This window comes from Cupressus sempervirens, chromosome 11, assembly GCF_028749045.1.
Source record: "Cupressus sempervirens isolate cs-2001-9-10 chromosome 11, ASM2874904v1, whole genome shotgun sequence".
Classification (NCBI taxonomy): domain Eukaryota; kingdom Viridiplantae; phylum Streptophyta; class Pinopsida; order Cupressales; family Cupressaceae; genus Cupressus; species Cupressus sempervirens.
In genome coordinates, this window is record NC_143128.1 from 40811809 (window position 1) to 40835162 (window position 23354).

Consider the following 23354-nt stretch of genomic DNA (forward strand, 5'->3'; position numbering starts at 1 on the left):
ATCAATGTTGTAGATTATATTCCATGATCAATCATTAGGGTGGAGAAGAAAAAAGAGTAGCAAATTATAGAGACTAGTTTACTAAATGTGTTCATCAATATTTTATTTTATTATTTAGTAGATTTTCCAAATATTATGGACTTCAGATTGTTTATGCTAATTTGATTATTTATTTATAGCGTATGAGATCATATTTGTTGTGTTCTTGGATATGGCTTTCAGCCCTTTTGAAACTCCTATTTGTTTTCATTCTTTCTAATTTGGGGCAATCCCTCTTCCTTTTGTCCTCTTTTCTGTTTCCGACCTCTCTTCCCTCTTCTATTTAGCAATCATAGCTTGCAATGTTCTCTAATGGTCACATTTTCTGTTGTCCTACTTCCTCGTCCTTTTCTATTTGGCAAGCTAGTGCCTGCAATTAAGTATTTTATTTCTCTTTGGATCATGCAGTGTTATTTGAAATGTTGATGTCAAAATCTCGCAGTTTAATTCAAAAGCAGACAAGAAACCCTTCTCAGGGCTTAAAATCTTACTAGAGTTGAACCCTATCAGTGAACTAACTGCATGCACTCTGTATTCTATTGTTAAGTGTCAAAATGGCCCAAGAAAGATTGGCGTGAATTGACAGCATTCCGTAGAAAGTTAAGAAACAGAGAAGCATTTTGTGATTACTTGTAATCAAACATGAGATTTTCCAAGAGTAGTGCCAGTGGGAACTGCACAATAAAATTAGAGTTTGATGACTTGTATCAGAAGTGGATGCAATCTTCAAACAACAACCAGAATACAGAGAAAACATAGTTCATTCACACATGGAGAACAATGTGGCCAATCAGGACTGTAACTAGAATAAAATAAGCCTCAAAACTTTACACAAGGCTAGTCTTTGTAAATATTTGTGGGAGCTAGTTTTTGCATGGGTACAATAAATATTGCTTCAGGTAGTTTAGGAAAGGAAATGAAGACATTGGGAAAATGAAGTGGTTTGTATTCTTGAAGTTACTGGAAAGGTTGCGTACTTTCATCGTTAAGCTGTGGTGCTGAAATCATTTTTTTGTATTAAAGATAGTTCACAAAAGGATACATCAGTAGAACTTCACCTATATCAGTCAACTATATGATCTTCCAAAAAAATAACTGTCTACAGAGATAACAACCATCCAAGCTACTACAATTAAGTATGATCAAAATTTCAATTACAAAATATCCAGATCGAGAGAGTTCTTGAATAGAGATACTATAGACCATAAGCTAAATCCAACTGCATCCCATGAGCCTACAATATTGTTGCTCATTTCAGTTCTTTCAGTCTCAGCTCTGTCTATATCAGGAGTGGCATAATTGTCCCACTTTGGATTATCTATGAGTTATGTTTATTTATTCACTGCATCCACCTCCTCTTTGGAGATGTTTTTATTTTTCATAAACTGTTCAATTACTTTCAATTGTTTCTGATTGAGCACATCCTTATAGGCATTAAAAAAGCGAGCAAATTTAATATCTGCCTTGTATATCAGCCACATTCCTTCTCAGACCAGAATCATGAATTTACTCTTCAGGATCTCCAGCATTGCAGATACCTGTAACATAATGTGTAGAAAGGTGAGTTTAAGGTTAAATTGAGTAAGAACCCTTCTTGATCCATGAAAGACATTCTCATTCTGCTTGAACCATAAAAACCATAAAATGTCACAACACAACACAAACTAGAAAGTATTAAGTTGCTCATCAAAACAATCAGTAAAGCCAAAAAGGACATCAAACCAAGAGAGGCCAGGTCTGGTATTCTGACAGGGGACCCCACAAACAAGGACCACAGTAAAGATGCAAAAGGATATTCAAAAAATAAATGGGAGATAGATTCACGAGCAGAATAAATGGAGTGCACAAGGGGAGAGAGACCCAAAACAAACATGACATCCCCAACAACTCTCTTGAGTAGAATTTGTCACTCAAAGCACCTTTTTTTGAATCATTAGGACCTTTCTAAAAATGACTTAAGAACAAAAGACCATTTAGGCTCTGGCCAACCACAACACTGGGACTCATTTATCCACTGTATTATTTTGGAACCTTCTTTCAGCATCAAGTAAATCTGTTTAGCAGTGATATCATGAAAGGAATTGCAATTAATCCACTTCAACTGATCTATAAACTAATGGATGTCATAATCTTTCCGGGAAAGAACATGCTAGTTCTGTTACAAATCAAAGTATGTCTTGTGAGAGGGAGGGATATTATATTTAGAACAAAGTTTCTGCAACGAACCAATATGACTATATGCAAGGAGATCACCACTTGAAGAGATGCCCAATGATTGCCAAATTCTAGCAGAATAACATTGTCTTAGAGCAAGTGGTTTCTGATTAAGGACAACCCCTACCATAAGGATCTGTCTATAAGTGAATAGGTTGGATTGTGCCCAATTGCATGCCTATGGCATATAAATTCCCTCACCTGCAACCAAGCTTTCCATAATAAGGAGAAATTAACAGAGCCAAAAGGCTTAATATCAACCACCCCCCCATCACACCCCCCCCCCCCCCCCCCCCTCCTCCCCACACGCACACACACACAAAATGTCAAAAAAACCGAGTAGACGAATTCCTAATAGGTTTGGAAAGGCAGATGCTGTTTCTGATCAACAGTTTCCATGGCCTATTCCATGGATGGATTCAAAAATCTGTTTAGCAGCAAGAGTAATACTACAAGTTTTGAGATCCCAAAGACCCAAACCCCCACACGCCTTGGGAGTGCAACACCAATCCCAAGACACATTATGACTCTTCTTATTCCCTTGACTATCTGACCATAAAAGGTCCCTTAAAATCCTTTCCAATTTATTGTTCTGGTAATTAAGAACAATCATATAAAAGCATAGTATATTACTATATAGCATGAGAGGATAAATATTTTGCACAAGCTGTACCCTCCCAGCTAAGGAAAGGATACGAGTCTGCCATTTGAGATTTTTCTTTTCAATTTTAACAAAGATCCACTCCAACATATCTTTCAGAGAGGTGCTAATACAAAAGGGATCCCAAGATATCTGATCACCTTGGATGGTCTAGCCCAACCCCACCCTTTCTTAGCAAGCCATGCAGGAGAATTCTCAGACCAACCAATCATAGTAGATTTCTGGGGGGCCACCTTAGCACTAGATGCCAAGCAAAAGAATTCTGATATTTCCAAAACATTGTCAAAATTGGCCTCACTAAGCTCAGGGATTAAGGCAGTGTCATCAACAAGTTGAGCATTGAGCAAAGTATTATTATTGGGCAATCTGATCTCCTGAACTGGTGGTCCAAGTTTAGATGCTCTGATAGTATAGTATAACGCATCAGCAGCAAGAACAAATAAAGGAGCAATGAGACGTCCCTGTCTTATCAACCTTTGGAGTTGAATAGGTTCAGAGAAGCATCAATTAATGTCTATAACTGTGGATTAATCTTAAAATAATATTTCAATCTATTTACAAAAGTATGGGGGAAAGCCAAAGGCATTCAACACACCAATCAGAAAGGACCACTCAATTTTCTCAAAGGCCCTTTCAAAATCTAATAATATTGTTGCTACGTTCTGACCATCTTCTTTAGCCCAATGCATAGCTTCCCAACTAGTAATCAGTTTTTCTAGAATGTATCCTCTCTTTTATAAGTCCAGTTTGAGTGATAGAGATGATCTTCCCTAATACACTTGCAAGTCTCCTAGCAAGGGCCTTGACAATGATCTTGTAAGACAAATTCAGAAGTGTAATTGGTATCCAATTCTTGACCAGTGCTTTGTCTCCCCCTTTAGGGAGGAGTTTAATGATCCCCTAGTTAATGTTTTGCCCAAGTGTAACTCTCTGAAATGCCTCAATGAACTTCCATTAACTCCTGCCGAATCAACTCAATGTTTTCAATTTCTTCAATAGACAACTCCCTAGACAACATCAAAGCATCCTTGTCAAAGACTTTTCTAGGCATCATCTTCATACATTGCTCCATCGTAGACATATCTTCTTATTTTCATTCTTAAGTACAGAGAGATTGGTAACAGTAAAAAATGGCTTTACTGATTGCTTCTGGATTATTTGTGAGATCACCATCTAAAGTAATCCCCTCAATCCTTTCTCTCTTTTTTCTAATATTTCGACGAAGTAGTTGGATCCTCTATTTCTATCCTTCAACCATTAACTCTAGGTATGATGTTCTGCCCCTTGATTCTGGTATGCATATTTCTGCTGGAGTCCATTTTTGTCTTTATCGGTTTCTCTTCTAAGAAGTGTTCATGTCCTTTGTGTTGAAGACAAGCTTCCATTATATTTACTATTGGAAGTCTTAATGGGAAAGTAAGATACTGAGAGTGGGGGGGCGGCGGGGTGGGGGGTTCTCTTCTAAGAAGTGTTCATGTCCTCTATGTTGAAGACAAGCTTCCACTATATTTACTATTGGAAGTCTTAATGGGAAAGTAAGATACTGAGAGTTCCGAGGGGGGGGGGGTGTGGGGGGGACAGGGGGAATCAAGAGCTACAAAACTTTTAACTCCTTGAAACAAAATAAGTACATTCACCATTCGGCCATCCCATATCTAGATCATATACCATAAATTGTAATATTGAAATAGATATAAGTATGCATCACATCTATCAACATGAAAAAATGTAAACACATAACATAAAAGATTTGGTTACCCAAAAATCCTCCAAGGTGAAGGTAAAACTAGGGTGGGGATAACACCCACAAGTCTTCAACATTGTAGCAATAAAGTGTGCCAGTTAAGGCTACGGTGTTTGATCATTTCTGGTGATTTACCTTGTTAAAGGTTTGCCCTATTAGGAGGTTACAAGACTTGTTCAGTCTACCTTGATGAAAGGATTTAAACTTACAGCTAAGTAAGCACTCTGATAGGAGATTTGAATAGGTTTGTTAAAACCTCTTTGTTAAGAGATTTACCTTGTTCCACTTGTTAGAATGTCTCATTACCCCATCCTTCAGTTAGCACTTTATGCCGGATTACAGATCTTCTCTTTCCTTGCCTGATTGATCTCCTTATTTGATATACTCTGTTCTTCCCTTCACTGCGAGGTTGCTCTGTCTGATCTTTGCTTCCGATCATCAAACATAGCCTTTCTTCGTTCTATCCTTGACCTTATCGCACATATACGATCATTCTAATGATTTTGGGCTTAACTCTTCTTAAATAGACAACTAGAGAAGGTTCTAGATCAGGATCAATGATCCAGAGTTCTCCCTTTTGCCGCTTAGTCCTAATTTTCTGATTGGTTACTCTGCCTTCCAAGGGATTGATGTCCTCTGACAAAACGTGTAATTATCTCCTTAGCTATCTCCACTATCCTAAAATCTTGCATTGAAATGAGCCAAAACAATTTACATAAGTGTTTGTGCCATCAAAAACACATATGTCGAAATTCGTTTACTCGACACTGGAATATCTTGACGCTTGGTCATAATTGATATTCATGCTATTCCTCAGCTTCTGTATGCCCGACAGTAATTGACTCACTCAACATATACTGTCTTTGCTTTGCTCGACATTCTCTATCTTTACTCGACATATACTATGACTTGGTCCATACTGGGGTGCTCGACAACCTTATACTTGCTTGGCTAATATTGAAATATAAACAAGTGCATAAATACTCGACCTTCATTGGGTGGCTTGGTCACAGTGATGACCGACCAACTCTGCCTAGAAAATGACTAAGTGTTGGACACTAATAGGCAACATGACTTAGAGATCAACAATTTACTTTACTTTGAAGTGCCTCTTCCAGTTTATACCTATCTTTAGCATTCTTTTCCCCTACAAATTGGAACATTTTCCTCTAAAGATTAACAAGGACATTCCATTTCTCAATAGCACACATGCCTCAATCGCAAAGCTTGGAGAGACAAGTAGCCATTTTAATAGCCCCAAGGGTGTCATCATATTTGAGAAAAGATGCATCGAGTTTGAACACTTTCTTCTTCCTGTCAATTGTAGTATGTTGACACCCACCATTTTCAATAGTCGTTACAATGGGAGAATGATCAGAGATAGTGACCGGGGTAGCAATGATAGGGTTATTGTTCCTATCACAGCCAAAGGAAAAAGCCAAAGCCTCCACATATATTTGATCTAATCCATAGTAAATGTGTTGCTAATAGGCCTGATTGTTACACCATGTAAACCAAATCCCTTTAGATCCTTATTTTTTTTCTTTCCAGGGCAACAGTCAAATTGAGTCTCCTTTTACATTTAGCCCAGAAGTATTGTTCATCAGCCTTTCCACTCATGTTTTAGTCCACATACCTTGTCTTCCCTAGGTTCAATCATATTAAAATCACCCAAAATGATCCACTATGCTCTAGAAAAGTTTGTGGCCAAGCAATCCCACAGTGTAGTCCGATCTCTATAATCATTTGGGCACATATATTATGTATGCCCCCTTTAACCTCTTGATACTTCAAGATGATCCAATAGACTCTATTACATGGTGAAAAATCATTTTGAATAGTCATATAAGCCCATCTTGGACCATCCAAAGTTGTAGACTCTCCTTTACCTTTCTAATGATCAGTGCATAAACTTCTTGCTTGGTTCCAAATGAATTTAAATATATTCTGAGCATGGTAGCTGGCAGTTTTGACTTCTTGGAGATAGATAATATCTTTGTCCTCGATTTTGTTGTAGCAATCCCTAACAACCAACTTTCTATTTTTCATCTCTTACCCTTAGACATTCCAATTGGCAATATTTATCTTCATTTAGGTGTATGGTAGAGGTTTGTCTGTTTCATAAAAAGCCTATTGAAACATTCTGGCATCTCCCCATTCTTTTTTGTACTAGGTTTATTAGAATTGTTCTGCGAGAGCTTTTGTTTTGAACTTCCACATAAGGTGGGAACTCATTAGCTTTTGGAGCCTCTTCCATAACACTTTCATATACAACAATCTCCTTACCAATACTTTTATCCATATTTGAGAGTTCAACATTAGGACCGTGTTCCATTTGATTACTAGCCTTGTTATTGTGAGCCTACTATGCTCTTTCACTCATAGTGGCTGATGCAAGTTTTGTGCATTGTGCCATCCTTGAACATCCCTTCCAATGGGGGTTTCCTTAGATGCGCCATCTTGGTTGACACAAGAAGCCCGACAGGTATCTTATCAAAATCCTCATCAAATAAAGGATTGATAAGAGAAAATTTACAAATGCTGATTATATTCTCTCCCTGACAAGAATTCATCACTTCCTCGCAATCCTTTTCTTGCAAAACCCTGGTAACTGGATTTTTGACTAATATTAAGACCAATGTTACTATTAATGTGAGATGGGTCGCTATTATGTTAATTATTCTATATAGCAACGAAGGATTCTCCCATTTTTTTTTTTTAATAGAGGGTATTCTTTTTGATTATTTCCATTCCTCTTACAGTGAAAACAAGCATTAAAATACCCAAAACTTCCATATCCCAACAAAATACCACTTCAAATTCAAAGGAAATTTGTCCTAGATTATTAATTTAAGGGTTAAGTGCTATAAGAACCCTAACAGTTAAATGGGGTAAAGTAACCCTCAATTCTTCAATTTGAAGAATGTTACCCAATGGTTTCAAAGTCTAAGGCAGGAAGGACCAAAATTTTGCTGACATGTTCTTAATTTCGAGCCAATTAGGAGTGGACATGACAACTTCTTTCTCCATGCCCCCTTTAGACAACCATAGAAGGAGTGAAATAAAGACAGCCCAAAATTCCAAAAACCTTTTTAGGACTCTCTTGCATGTCACGGGATTTAAAACAACAATGGACAAACCCTTGTACATTATTCTACATAAATTCCCAAATTCTCCCCACCAAACATTGTTCACTCAATCATCCAAAAACTTCCTCGAGGGTCAAGAATTAGGGTCCATACAAACAAAAAAGACAGAAACATTCTTAAGTCTGTTCTATCCACTTTTTACGGCTTTAATCATTTCCTCATTCGGAGTCCCTTCATAGAGGAAGGGTTCTTACCATTTTCCTGTCCCCTTGTCGGGGTCTCGATTGACGATGTTACTCCATTTTGTAGTCCATGCCCTACAACTGCCAATAATCCTCTTGATTCCGTTCCACCCAAGGCCACGATTCCTCGAATAAAACCAGCAGATGTAGGGCACTCAATTTTATCTCTCTCTACTGAGAGAATGAATTTGTATGAAGGTTTCTATATATCCCTACTAATAGACTTTGTATCACAACTTGTGAACTTTGTTCTGCCTTCAAAAATCCATCACCTTTATTGGTATTAATGTCCTCCATACATAGATGGAGCAAATGAGCTTGGGTCGCAAGGGCAAAGTCCGACACACATTGAGCATACACGAATGGGGTTTAAATGATAGGAGAGAACAAAAACAACAACAAACACACAAAAACCAAGACAATACAAAGCAGGGACGACAAATACGTTATTGAGTGTCAAGAAGGCCATGGTAGCAATTGCAGGGGTGCAATGAGAGGGTGGCGTAATAGCTTCTCAGAGCACCCAGCCTCTCTCTATCTCCCACTTGTTCAAAGTGCTAAAATATTTGACTTTGTGGTCTCCAAAAAATCTGGCCTGCTAGAGCAAGAAAAACGTTAGTTGCTAATGTCGGCATGCATGATGTTAAATATCAAATCAATACAAAACACAATTAATAATCTTCATCTCACTCTTTGTCAAGAGTATCAAAGACAGTTCTTGGGTAATTTGAACCACAAGCAACGATAATGCCTCATCTACAAGCTAAAACTTGTGTAGGGTTTTGTCATTAGGAAGTATCCATTCACAATAAGCAACCTGTCGGATTTGTATAATAACATATATTCATTATCCCAATCCCAATGCAAATGCCTTCCTTTATAGCTTCGAAATGAGGAGAGGTACGAACAACTTAGCAATGTGGGATATTTTACAAAGAATGAGAATTCTCCCTCCCAATAGCTTCATCATTTGAAGAGATCGAGGAAAGTTGTACAATAGATGCATCCATGTCAACATGCATAGGGGTTACATCCAATTGTTTTTTGCTTGTTGGAATGTGGATAAAATATTTTTCTTTTTGGTAGCCAACCTATTGCACTTAACTGAGTGAATTAAGGAGTATGTATTCTAGTTTTATGCAAGCGAAAAATTCACAACCTATTGAAATTATTATGGTACAATAATGAATGTGTTATTAAACAAAGATCATGAATGATCTATATATACAAGATACAAGAGAATGTTTCTATAATGAATGAGAGAGAGGAAATAGAAACATTCTTGTAGAGTGAAAAAGAAAGTTTCCATAACCAACAGGAGGAGTTTATGGAAACATTACAAAAAGAGTGACCGTTAGAAAAAGACGGAAGAGAGAGTAAATAGAAACTATCTAATATCGTAATACCCTCCCTTAATGGCCAATCTATCTTCAAAAATAGAGATTTGTATATCCTCATAAAGCGTAAAAGGCAGCCTCGGGTTGATCAGAGAAGTTTGCATGTTATGCAAAGTTGGCTTGTGGCTGGGATCCACCCTGCTTCCGCTGATCAGAAACAATGCGAGTCTTGCAATCTCGGATCCACCCTGCTTTCGCTAATCAGAAACAATGTGAGTCTTGCAATCTCGAAGCACATGACCAAATTTGTGGTAGTTGTTGCACCAAATTGATGAAGGGTGCTCCCCTTAATACAACAAACACATAACAGAAACAAACAAATAATAACAATTTGTGAGAACAAAATATGGGTTTCTTATTATTGTCGTAAATGTGGAATTGCAAAATTTTCAAATACAATACGCAAACCCACATGGGCACCTTCCTTATAATAATTTGCTAAATAAAGCTGCAAACTATCACCTTGAGCTATCCTAGACAATCTATGGACATCCCTTATATAGGCATCTTTACACTGCCTGAGAAGTTTCTAGACATCAAACCCTAACCCTTGAGATCGACTAACTTTAAAATTACACATAGAGTCAGTCCGATATACATTTGACACTTATTTTAGAAATTTTGGTCGGCCCAAATTTGGAAGGCCATAACTTTCAAACCGTTTCTCTGATTGGCTATCATAACCCGTTTTTCAGAAGCTAGAGCTTCTAATCTATAGGTCGTGACTAGGGCAAGCTATAGTCTACCCCATTTCGGAGCCCATTCAAGGCCTCTAAGGTCTTCAAAATTGAGCTTGAAGTTTTTATACTAAAATTGCACACTAAAAATCCACAATCAAGGGCTCAAAGGAAAGTGGTAGGCTCCACAAAAGAAGGGATAGCCTCTGCAAAAATCCTAGCAGGATATTTAGTCAATCCCCCGTTTTGGTCCCATAGACCTTTGGTCTTGTGGACGTTAGTAAAATCATTTCATTTCATTTCTCCATTTTACGGCCAATGCCCTCAAGCTGATCCTTGATATCCTTAATCTTTAGAAGATGATCTTGTAAGCACATATGCTTATCCATAATCATGGAGAATAGCTTATTCTTCAGAAAGAAGGCTCTACTTTTATCTGATGTCTTGTGGAGATCCTTCAATATTTTTTGGATCTTCGCTGCTGTCTTGTCAGACGACACTTGAGGTAACCGATCATTAGTAATTGAAGCTTAATAAGCATAACCGCTTTATGATTACGTTCATCAAATTTCTCTTGAGGAGCATTGACTGTGGTAGGATGAGTCTCGGTACCCAGAACAAGCGCCTCAAGGTGATAGTACTCGAAGATCATCAACATTCTCTGCATAAGACTGGTCAGAGATGTCATTGCATGTTTTTCAATGAAAAAGCATGAAAATTCAAAAAACTGAGATGGCACTAACTTTGAGGCAGTTTAACGTGAGACCCATAAAATTTGAAGAGACACTCAAATAAGAACTCAAAAAACCCAAATAGAAACAACTGTCAAATTTTGATTCTGCTGGCTTGAAAATTGAGGCACAAAAAACAATGAACCCAGAAAAAAGTGAGACTAACCCAATTGAGATTTGGAAAAACCCACCAAGCTAGTGCAAAATTTTTATTAACCTGACACGAGAATTGAGGGTTTTCAAAAAAAACTTTAGTCATATTAAAAAACTTGAAAAAAGTTGCAGAATTCTTGAACAAAGGGCAGATTTTGCACAAAGAAAATTGTAAAAAAATTGGATGTTGAATCCCTAGTGGGGTTTGGAGGAAAAAAAGATGCAAATTTTGAATAGGACATATTTTGAGAACTTTGAACTATTAATTTCAAAAAAAAAAAATAAATCTTTTTCGAAGAGGCCATGACTTTGCATACTACATTATTGTAAAATAATGAATGTGTTATTAAACAAAGATCATGAATGATCTACATATACAAGATACAAGAGGATGTTTTTATAACAAGAGAGAGGATATAGAAACATTCTTGTAGAGTGAAAAAGAAAGTTTCCATAACAAACAGGAGTTTATGGAAGCATTACAAAAAGAGTGACCATTAGGAAAAGTTGGAAGAGAGTGTAAATAGAAACTATCTAATATCGTATTAGAGATTGGAGACAAAGTTAATACAATATTTATAATTATAAAATGTAATATATAGTTGCAAAGGAATAGTAATAGCACTAAAAAAAGTTCTTATCTTATTTTGTATCACAAAGTTGGGAGAGTGGATGAAACATAATGTCAAAATGTGCCTGCATGTTACCTTGAACAATAATCTTGTTGCTCTACCAGTTTTTCTGTTGTCCATTATGACTAGGGCAATGTTTTCGGCACCCAACATCTGTATTGCCTCTGAGAATTTTGGCTATGGAGTTTGTATCCTTTACTTGTCTCTCTTCTTTAAAAACATTGCCTCTTTAGGGCACACAGTAATGCTATCAATCAAAGGTCAATTTTTACAAACTTCTCATTCATTCGAAACAACATTTTGTCTTGTTTTGGCCTGCAAACCCGTAATTGGTTATAGCAAAGTCTCTAAAAGGTGTTTTTCATTTTTGCCAGTAAGGTATCGTGCACCTTCTCATACCTAGGAGGCTAGGACCTTTATGAGTATTTTGACTGATTGACACCACCATTCCCTGCCAATATGGTGATACCACTGGGTTGAGGAAGGCCATTGGTGTAATCGTAATGTGTAATGGGTTCAGCTTTATTTGGGACTTAATTTTGTAGACTGTACAACCTTAGACATAAAATCCACATATTTCTGATTTGTGAAGATGGAAATTGTTTTCATGCTTAATTCTCGTACCAAAATTATCTATTGACTAGCACTTCTATTTACTTCTTTCGTATAGCTTAGATGAATTAATCGAAGCTTGTATTTCTTCTCTATAATACAAAATTTCAACACTAGAAAACATGATTACAAACATGTGAAGTCCTTAGTATGAAACAACTAGAATGCACTTATTGAGGGAAATATAACCAAGCAACACACTTTTGGTTGGACCTTCCTCATAGCTCACAATCTTCCATATGTTCTTGGTGCAGGACTATTGAGAGAACCTAAATGGGGTTTCCTTAAGGAGGTTCACAAGGCCATTAAACTTTGTGAAGCGGCTTTGGTAAATGCAGAACCTGTGTACACTAAACTTGGTTCTGCACAAGAAGTAAGTTTCATTTACTCCTTGTTTCCATTGTTCATGCACAATATATATTGATTATTCACAAATAGGAACACTTCTAATGCTGTTAAACATGCAATTCCTTTGGGTCTAGCATTCACAATGTCACGTTCAAGTTAGGACAGCTAAAAGAACATGATTAAGTTTGAAACTAGTCATTATAAGAGTTGCAAAATAATGGAGTGTTGATGTTTTACCATAAATTGTGATGCTTCAAATCACTTGCACTCTGGGCAATTTTCCTATAATTGATGTCATTCAGATGATATGTAGCTGGAATGATCTGCAAGTTTACCCTGCAATTACTTGCACAGTTTAAAAGACTGCAAGTACCAGACAATAGTACTTGCGGACTTTTAAACTGTGCAAGTAATTCCAGGGTAAACTCACAGATCTCCAGGTATGGATTGCAGACAAAAAGTACTTGCTGTGTTTTATTCGTTAACAACTGGGAGATTTCTCCATAGTTTTCAATAGTACTGGATGATTTCTGAGTTTTTCTTTTTTCTGTGAAGGGAGTGAACATATAAAATTACAGAGTCTTATTTTAAGTTGAAAAATAATGAGATTGTTGAACATGTGAGTCAAGACATGAGCATTTGTCATGGTAAAATCTTTGTTGAGTGTTTTGAAATATTTAGCTTTTTAATTATCAGATACTAAATCACCATTGAGTCTTGAAATCTGTAAAATTTTGACTATCAGATATTACAAGTAAATTGTGGAGCATTTTAGTTTATGGCGTCTTTGAGCTGAACTAATATTATAAATCTGAACAGAGACAAGTTAAACTTGAGAGAGTTAAATTTTAACACAAGTAGATGTTATTAACATGTAGTGCTTGATAGCACTGACTAGACTAATTGCCTGTTAAGCAATCACAGATATGTAGACTCAATTTAGATAATTAGTTGTTAATTCAAAATTACTCTTCTATCTAAAACAAATCCATGAACAGTTCTTTGTTGTGGTTTGCTTATGGTCCTTGAGTTTTGGCAACTAAATGTCTAATATAGGATTTCAAGATTGACTATATTTAAACTCATATTGGTGAATGCTGAATAGCTTTAGTATATTTGTGCAGCATAAAGAATGAAGTTTTATCTCCAACTAAATTCTCACTATTTACATGTCATAAAGTGCAATTTACTTTTAAACTTAAGTGGCAATCTAATTTTAAAACTCATTATAGTTTCGTATTGACTGCTCAACAATCATTATAAACCTTCCATGTGCATGTGATTTTTTCTAGGCTTGTTGAAAATCACAGCATATTTATACTAAATTTGATAACATCTGATTTTTAATTTTCAGGCACATGTTTACTCAGCAGGGTCAGGAACATGTGCTGCATTTCTTGCTAATATAGACAGCCATTCTGATGCAACTGTGACATTCAAAGGAACCTCATATAATTTACCTGCCTGGTCTGTCAGCATCCTCCCAGATTGCAAGAATGTCATCTTAAATACTGCTAAGGTATTGATTCAAAGTCATTCCATAGCTATTATGCATCATTTATAGTAATTTTATGGGCTTATATGTGTTTTATGACAGCTTTTGTAAATCATAGAGTAAATTATATGTCACGTTTTACTGTATCTTTGACCTATATTGTTTTCAAGCCAAATGTGTAGGACTCTAGGAGACATGGACATTATTCAAAACAAAGTTGAATCCTTGAACTGTGCTCATGTTATCTTTTCTCCAACTGTTTGACACATTTGGATTTTTTTTTTGTACTTGAGATTTATGATAGTGTTGATCATTAGTTGTTCTGTACTGGAATGTCCCCCTTTACATGATGCAGTTTGTTTTTCTGACAGCCAGGGTGGGTTGTGGGTGGGGGAGTGGGGTGGGGGGTGCTGCGAAGGTAAATGAAAACTTGTGCACTTTCCTTGTTTATCCAGGCTTTAGGAAGTGTTAGAAACTTGCCTTGAGAGCTTTTTCCCTGACACTGCTTGCAAAGCTATGTGAACAAAATCTATAGTGACCAAAGGGCATTATTGCAGTTGAAAGGCCAAATCTGAAATCAGTTTTAGATCTCCTCTCATGAGCACATGATCATATTGAGGGTGAATCAGTACAATACAGTCTCTTACTTTTTCAACTCAACAATCGCAGTGTCATCAATTGCACTATCAATAACAGAACACAAGAACATTTGATTTATGTGGAAACCCTTCCAGGAGAAGACCACAGCAAAATTTTGCTAATGAAAAACTATTTCAAATTTTGTAGACACCGACCTATTGAAGACATCAATCCCCCCAATTTTATTTGGCCCACCAATAAGAGAGGATAATGAGCCTATTGAAATTCAAAATGATACTGAAGATAAACAAGGTGAGGAACAACATGAATTGGAAGTCACAGAACAAGCAGAAAAAGTTAAAATTGTATATACTGGAAATGAGGATGAAGCACATGCCACCGATATGACACAGGCTATTGGTGAAACAATGGTAATAGAAACAACTGAGAAACAGGTATTGGATATTGAGAAGGGTAAGGAACAAATAGTTGAAACAGAAGAAGAACAAGTTGCAAAAACACTGCAGAGTATGATTGAAGTTATAGATGAGCCAGAGAAAAGAAAGAGATAATCAAAATATGAAGATAAAAATCTTGACGAATGACCAGAATATGCTATTCTAAAGGAAGATCCAAATACATTAAATCGCAAGGACAGGGAGATATATATTCAAAAGTTTAAAGGAAGTTTAGAAAAGGAAAAACAGATAAGGGAAAAGCAAAAGAAGAAAATTTGGAGGACTATTGATACATTTTCAGTCTGCTACCAACAGTAACTGTTGACAAGGAAGAATCATTCTCTGATCAATTGAAGAAATTTGTGGACACAATACGCAAGGATCAGAATCTCAAAGAACTCAAAGAAAAGATTGAGACGAAATTACAAACAGAAAGAGACAACAAGAATTTAAAGTGACAACTCACAAGTGTATTATTGGAAAAGCTAAAAGAGATAGAGAAGATATTAGTGGAAGTGACAAAAATTTATAAGAAAATGTACACTATTAGAGATATTGATATGAAGAATGAAATTCAATTCACGGTGACACCAATTATAGACATAATTCAAAATCAAGTGAAGACAGTTACCAAAATGTCAACACTGGACAGTACTAAGGACATTACCGAAATGATAATAAGAGCCAAAAGCAATATCACTTTCTTAAATCAACTGAAGGAACTATGGAGCAAAACGTTGATAAACATAAGGAACAAGTATCAAGACTTTTTGTAAGTTCCCCAACCACTTACGATTCTAATCTTTGCTAGTGCTGCCAAAAAGGGGCAGAATGTAATCAAAATTTACAGATGTGAAATAGGAGAAGAATGAAGGTCAACAAATGGGGAGAACAGATTGTGATAGTTAATAGGTATGTAGGGGGAGATAATCTTGACAGGTATAAAGCAAGTGGAAAGGAAAAGTACAATGAGAAAATTTTGATAATGAGTTTTGCCATCAATGCTAGAGGAGGAGATTGTCATTTGACAAAATCCTCTACACATTATTGAGGAAGATTTTGATATGTTTGTCATTGCTGACAATATAGGTAAAAAACGAACAAGTCTTATTGGAGAACAAAAGTTATTTTCAGAAAAAATAAGGAAGAAGAGTTAGCAGATAACTGTGTTAGTTATTGGTACACGGGATATGAATAGGACTAGTAGGTACAAAGGAAGCACTATTGGAATCAAGGGGAGCTATCGGTAAGTGACAAAACAATTTGACACATCGGAGGTATTATCTTTACAACAAAGGATAGAATGGAATTGAACAATCGCATGATGGAAGGAAACATTTAAAATGATTTGTAGATAAAGGTAAAAAGATTTGAATGATGAATTTGGGGAAGAACTAGCAAATGAGAATAAAGCTTATTGGGGACAACATGCAAAGTTGAAATGGGTAATGGAAGATTTGAAAAGAAGGTTTGTAAAAACCTATTTAGGGCAAGGAGCAAGGTTATAACAAAAATCAAGAATAAGGTGTAGAATTATGAGACGAATGTTTACTGTACGAGTAAATTAGATTAATGCATACAGATAATAGGAACACGAACAGTAGAGCTCCTTATATTATTCGCATGTCCAAGAGATTACATACAGAGCATAAGATAAGATAGGATGATTTACAATTATCCTAGACGGGGTATAAATACTTTTCGCCGAACCTTCTCGAAGGAGTCCGTTGGCCACATACAATATGTTCGCCACAAACTATTTACCGATGACGTTGGCTACAAAGTACAAAATCATCGACGACAACCAAAGTCGGTTGACATCATCCCACCCAAAAAGAAAAGTCGTCTCCTGACGATTAACAAAATAGGAGACAACCCACATACAACAAAACAAAAGAAATACTAGAGAGAAGGAGGTGGTGTCCCAGAAGAGTGCTGCTGGCGACACAACTCATACACCTGATCTGTCCGGATGCCCAGATCCTTTTGAATCTGTGAATTAACCTTTACGGCCTCCTTCAGAAGAAGCGCGACATCCATAGCCTATCTCTGTGAATTAACCTCTACGGCCTCCTTCAGAAGAAGCGCGACATCCATAGCCTATCTCTGTGAATTAACCTCTACGGCCTCCTTCAGAAGAAGCACGACATCCATAGCCTATCTCCTGGCTAACTGCAACTCGTGCTCAACCGCATCCTTATCCCGTACAGCTGCTTCCTTATCCTGCACAGCTGCTTCCTTATCCCTCAATAGTGCTGCCCGCTTAGTTGCCCACGCTGCTTGCTGGCTGGCCAAGTCGGCCGCTAACTTCTCTCTGGCCTCTCTAGCGTCTCTCTTAGCTGCTAGAGATCTCTCGGCTGCAACCTTGTCCGCTGCCTTGTCCGCCTCGGCGTGCCTTCGAGCATAATAAACCTCTTTATACAGTGCCATGATCGCATGTGTTAGCTTCATCAGCGGAGTGTCGCTTGGTCCCAACTCCGGCTCGGTGGCCCAATCTGCCAACATCTTTGGTGTCTCAACTGCTGGCCAACCTCTATCCACAAAACAAGAATGAAATTGTCGAGGACAAACCCCACGAATATATGCCCGGAGCAAATGCCACTCCCTCTGTCGAGTCATGGCCTCAGTTGCCAGCTTGGTTCCCTTAAGAACGACAGCCTTCATAGTCCCGAGGTAGTCTCTACACCTGTCCTTGTCTGACTCATAGTCCTCCTTCGCAAAGCCCTCCAATGACCATTCTGCATCACTATTCTCCTCTTCATCTATAGGGACCATGCCCACATCTGGTTCCGCCTTCTCTGCTCTCGGCGCAACCTCGACTTGTGGCATCCCTACCTCCTGAGGCTCTGGTACTGTAGCTGATGCTCCTAGATGCCTGGGAGACTGAATGGACGGACCAAACTCGGCAGGGATGAGTCGGAATTGCTGTCTCAAGAAAGCACTGGCTCTATCCATCACCTTCGGTCGCTCTGATTGCGCGAGCTCCATGCTCTCCTCCTGCGGTGCTGGCTGGGCTGAGTATCTTGGCTCGGCGTCTGCTAATAAGGAAGACGAAATAGTGACGACTGCATCACAATCAATCACATCCAAACAAACCTGAGGCTCAGGCTCTTGCGCTGGCAACTCTACTCTCTGCGAGATAGCAACTGGAACAACATTTGCTTGCGAAATTGGCTCTGCTGGTGCAATTGACGCTGGTGCAACTTAAATAACATCCGCTATAGCTGTCGGCAATGCATCTGCAGCTGTTCACGGGACATCTGTCACTGCTTGTGGGATCACTGTGGCCTTTGCTTGTGGAACAACTTTTGCCACCGTCCGTGGGACCATCTCTGTCACTACCCGTGGGATAGCCTTTGCCACTGTTGGGGAAGTCATCACGACCGGGGCATGGTGCTAGCCAAACAAGGGAATGGCTGACGTGGAGGTGGTCAAGTGCGCCAAAGTTGATAGGAGAGGAGGGGTAAAAAATGTGGACCCACTACCCATTGCATCACCACTAACTTCCGCAGAAGTGCTCTCCTCTTCCACGGACCAGCCCCGTCACTCTCCGAAGTGTCTTCCCGTCTGCTATCTGTATCAATGGAAGTGTCCAGTCCTCGAAATACTCTCTTCTGGCCGGCTACTGTTCCACCCGTGTCCAAGTGGCGCTAGTAGAATACGAGAGGCTCTCCGTCCGCCAACTTTCCCCTCGGAGGAGCCTCAAAATCATCAAGTGGGATTTGGCTAGCTGTTGCCTCCAAAAACAGGCCAATGGCATGGTGTGGCATAAAAAATGTGCGGTGCTGAAGCATCATGAATTCCTCCATCCTGTCGGCAAGGACTGAAGCCCAATCATACATCATACCCTGCATGATGCCATTCATGAATACAACTTGCAACAGTGCTATATCTGAAGCCCGAGTCGCCCCTGTCAACTTGCTCTTGATCACGTCCATAATGCACCTCCAGTGGCCCTCCCGAATGAAATCTCTGCGAAGCCCTCTGCATTTCGACCCCTTAACCATTGAGTCCTGCTCCTTGGGCATAAGATCGCTGCCCACTAAACGTTGCTCCTTCCGTTCCTGTGAGAGTTTGTGGTTCTTGATTGCCACCTTTTTACCATCGGAGCCAAATGTTTACCGTACGGGTAAATTAGATTAATGCATACAGATAATAGGAACACAAACAGTAGAACTCCTTATATTATTCGCATATCCAAGAGATTTCATACAGAGCATAAGATAAGATAAGATAGGATGATTTACAATGATCCCAGACGAGGTATAAATACTTTTCGTCGAACCTTCCCGAAGGATTCCATCGGCCACATATAGTATGTTCGCTAGAAACTATTTACCGACGACGTCGGCTATAAAGTACAAAATCATCGACGACAACGAAAGAAAAAATTGGAGAAGTGCAGGTAAAAACAAAGTTCAAGAATACCGAAAAACAAAGCGAAGAATAGAGGAATTGCAGAACAAAGAAGTGGAAGGATCTGACAAGCTTTAGAAGAAAGCAATCACAGGTCAAATTTCTTGTTGCTTTATTCCTAACGATTTAGGAACAAAATTGTAAAATCCCTTAATTGGGTAGTCTCTAATTAGGCTTAGGAGTTCTAGTTTGGAATTTATTTATTGTAAATCCCTTAACCGAGTGAACATAAATGGGATAAAATCTCTTAATAGAGTAGTCTTTAGCAAGACTTTAGATACTTCTAATAGGGTATTAGACACTCCTAACAGGATGAAGTCATTTAGAAGATGATATAGATGTAAGCTCTTAATCGGGCACCTTATTACTGTAGTGATGAGTTGTGGGTACCATCCCCACCGCAGGTTTTCCCTCTAACCAAGGATTTTTTGCAAGACCAAAATATTGTGTTGTGTGTTGTGCATGTGATTGTTTATGTTTCATGTGAAAGTTTTACATTTTAGTAATAAGTATTCAGTTACAACATTTCAGTGAACTAATTGGTAATACAAAGTATATCGGCAAAATGGAAGTATGGTTTATCGGTTTATGATTAGATAGTTGAACAAGTGTAAAACATTTGTGTGGTACGGATTCACCCCTTCCAATACCCTACCTAAATCTTTCCAATAGATGGCTCATAAAATATAATCATAGACTACACCTTGTAATGCAATACATAAAGCAAGACAATTTGGAAGGAATAAAACTCAAGAATTGAGAAGAAAACCTATGGTAGAAGGATAAAAGTTCAACAAAAACTGAAAGAAGTAGCTTGATATACTTGGAAGGTTTAACAAAAGGATTGAATTGAGCCATTTTTACTGCAATTCAAATTTAAAAAGTGTATCTCTAACAAAGGGATACAAATTTGTGATACTTGTTGAAGTTGATGAAAGATCAACCCCACAACTCCCAAGAATCACCTGCATGCGAACACCTGTCACAAAAAGAGAAAAGCAAAAGCTATGGAGGCTGAAATTCCTAGATCCATAGATGAGACATTCTTGATGAGCAATAAGAGAGATTGCTATAATCAAAAGTGAATGAATGAATTACAAAGAGATCAATCCTCATAAAAGAAGATCAAAACCCTAACAGGTAACTGACCTAGGTTGCATGATAACATTTAATGTGCCTAAAGTTTAGTTTAAGTGAAATAGACTTAATGACTTAATAATTAAATCAATATGATTTAATTGATTAGTAAATACTTTATTACTCTAACACCCCTCCCAAGATAAACTTAGAGAGTAGCTAAAAACCTAAAAACTACTATTGAAAGCAAATATGGGTCCCAACAACAAAGCTTGATGAGGTACCCAAGCACAACCAAATCTCTGAAAAGAGGAAAAATGGAGGAAACCGCATGGGAAAACCCTACTCCAAAAAGAGATGGAAATAATGCTGAAAAGACCTAGTGAATATGTAGCTGAGCAGTGGCTTATTGCCCTTGACAGGATTTTTGCTATGCAGGACTTTGACAGTAATGTCAAAGCGAGGTTTGCTATCACCAACCTAGAGTTCTTTGGGGCCACCTGGTGGACTATTGAGGAAAAGAAGCTGGGCTTAACCATGAATAGTGTCACATGGGAATTATTCTTAGAGAGCTTCCGTGAGCGATTCCTACCAAAGGAATGGAAGCAGCATAGAGCAGATGAGTTCCATAACCTGAGACAGTACACTATGACTGTTATAGAGTATGAGCGCAAGTTCTTTGAGCTCATGCCCTTTTCAGGATTTAGTGACAACCCAGCACAGTTGGCACAACATTTCATTAGAGGTTTGAACGATCGTTTAATTGGGGGTGTTAAGGTGTTTGAACCTAAAACCCTCAAGGATGCAGTACATCGAGCCGTCCTTGTAGAGCAGAGTGTGAACTTAGGACATGGGGGTTTTGTAGGAGCACCTTCAGCATCAGGATCGAAGGGTGGTCAGGGAGTAGGTGGCAATAGGAAACCTCCTTCTGGGGGTAATCAGCAGCAGGAAGGTACTTATCCTCCAGCACAGAGTGGTGGCGGTGGTTCCAATACTAGGAACTATCACAACGCTCAGCGCAACAAGCACATCCAGTATGACCAACCATCTCAGAGTGTTTAGTCTTATCCTAGTGGGGGTAGTTTCCAGCAGTCTAGTGCACCTAGAGTTCAGAGGAGCTTCAATGGAGAGTGTTTCTCATGTGGACAACGCGGACACAAGTCGTCTCGTTGCCCTCAAGGGAAACCACAGTTCCTAGGCTAGAGACCCGCAGCTTCAGAACCTACAATTGGTGGCATGAGTAGAGCCCAGAGAGTGTACTCAGTGGAGTCATATCCTCCTACAAGGGGAGAGGGTCCAATAGGACCCGCACAGTGAGTCCTTAGCTTTTCTTTTGTTGTAGGCTTCCAAGAGTAAGCCTAAGTCTAGGGGGGGTAGATGTAGTGCCCGCCCCTAAGTCGCATTTCTGTTATCATTGCCAAACTCTTTTAGGCCAATTTATGTTTGATGATTAGTATTATTATTTTAGAGATTATCAGATGTTTTACACTCAGTTTATTATATGATGAGATTACTTGGTACTCTATATTTCATGCATGTATGATGATTATTCAATGTTTTCAGTTATCGATGATGATTAGTTAGATGGTTTATTATTCCATGTGCTTCTTATGGATACTTACCCCATACTGCATGTGTATGGTGTGCGTGTTTGTTTTATTTATGTATGGTGTTTCTGATGTGGTTAAGGAAGGGAGTTGTAGTCACCTGCTAGTCGGGATCTACACGATGCACCACTTCCTGCCATTGTCTGTTTAGCTTAGAATATTGTGTTTGTACATGCGTGGATTTTATGCAGGTTGCAGGTACTGGGTATTGACTTCCCTGAATTGCCAGGATGAGCGTACCCTATCGCATTGTCTCAAGGGTAAGAGAGGGGAGATAAACTCTTAAGTCCAAATCCTAAACCCTTTAGCCAATTGTCCTGATTGATAATTAGGACAAGTATCTGAGTTAAGTACCCTCCGAATGCATCAAATGATGTAATTTTGGGATTATAACCTTTTTTGTTTTGATTTAGTATTTGTTTTTCTATGTAGGGTTTTCGTATGTTGTTATATGAGTCCTTGATGTATTTTCTATTAATTAAGTCTAATTAAAAAGATTAATTAATGATTTAATTTAATAGAGAATTAATATGATATCTTTAATATTTAATTAATTGAGAAATTAATTAAATAAAAGAATTAAATTTGGAAATTAAAGTTCAAAGATAAATTTAGAACAGGATAATATCTATTTAATTTAATAATAATATATTTGGAGTTCATTTTTAAATAAGTGCTAAATATTATTGTTATTTAAATTAATGAATTATGTTATCAATTAAGTTCTAAAATAAATTAAAAGTTGAAAGATATAAAATTATTAAGAATTCTAGATCGCATGATCTAAGCATGAGTTTAAATATGAGAATTAAATTAAAAGATTAAATAATAGAAATTAATAATGTTATTTTAATTTCATGAAGTACACATGAGATTAAAGTAATAAATTAATTTAAAATAGAAGTCAAGTAGAATATTAAATAAAGTTATTTAATAAATCAACTTAATGTGCATAAAAAATGAATGCAAATTAAAAGAAAAGATAAGAAAGGTTAATTTGGAGTTAACTCAGTTGTGCAAAGAGTCTTCTCGGGTGAACGCACTATTAGTGCCCCGATTTGAGGAGAAAATTGCTTATCACAACTTTGGGGGTTCATTCTAGGGGGACACGTATTTGGACGGGAATTTTTGGGAGACTACTTTTGGAAGCAAATTTCAGAACGCTGAGACCAAGAAAGTTTTC

General features: G+C 37.8%; 1 protein-coding gene across 1 annotated transcript in view; it reads left to right on the top strand.

Annotated features, from left to right (window-relative positions):
* Nucleotides 1-23354, top strand: part of LOC149528153 (beta-galactosidase 8-like) — a 59022-nt gene that overhangs the window by 5646 nt on the left and 30022 nt on the right. Inside the window, exons 10-11 of the mRNA XM_089810113.1 lie at nt 12446-12564; nt 13894-14058. Coding sequence (XP_089666239.1) covers nt 12446-12564; nt 13894-14058 — 284 coding nt within the window. The remainder of the gene's footprint in view (nt 1-12445; nt 12565-13893; nt 14059-23354) is intronic.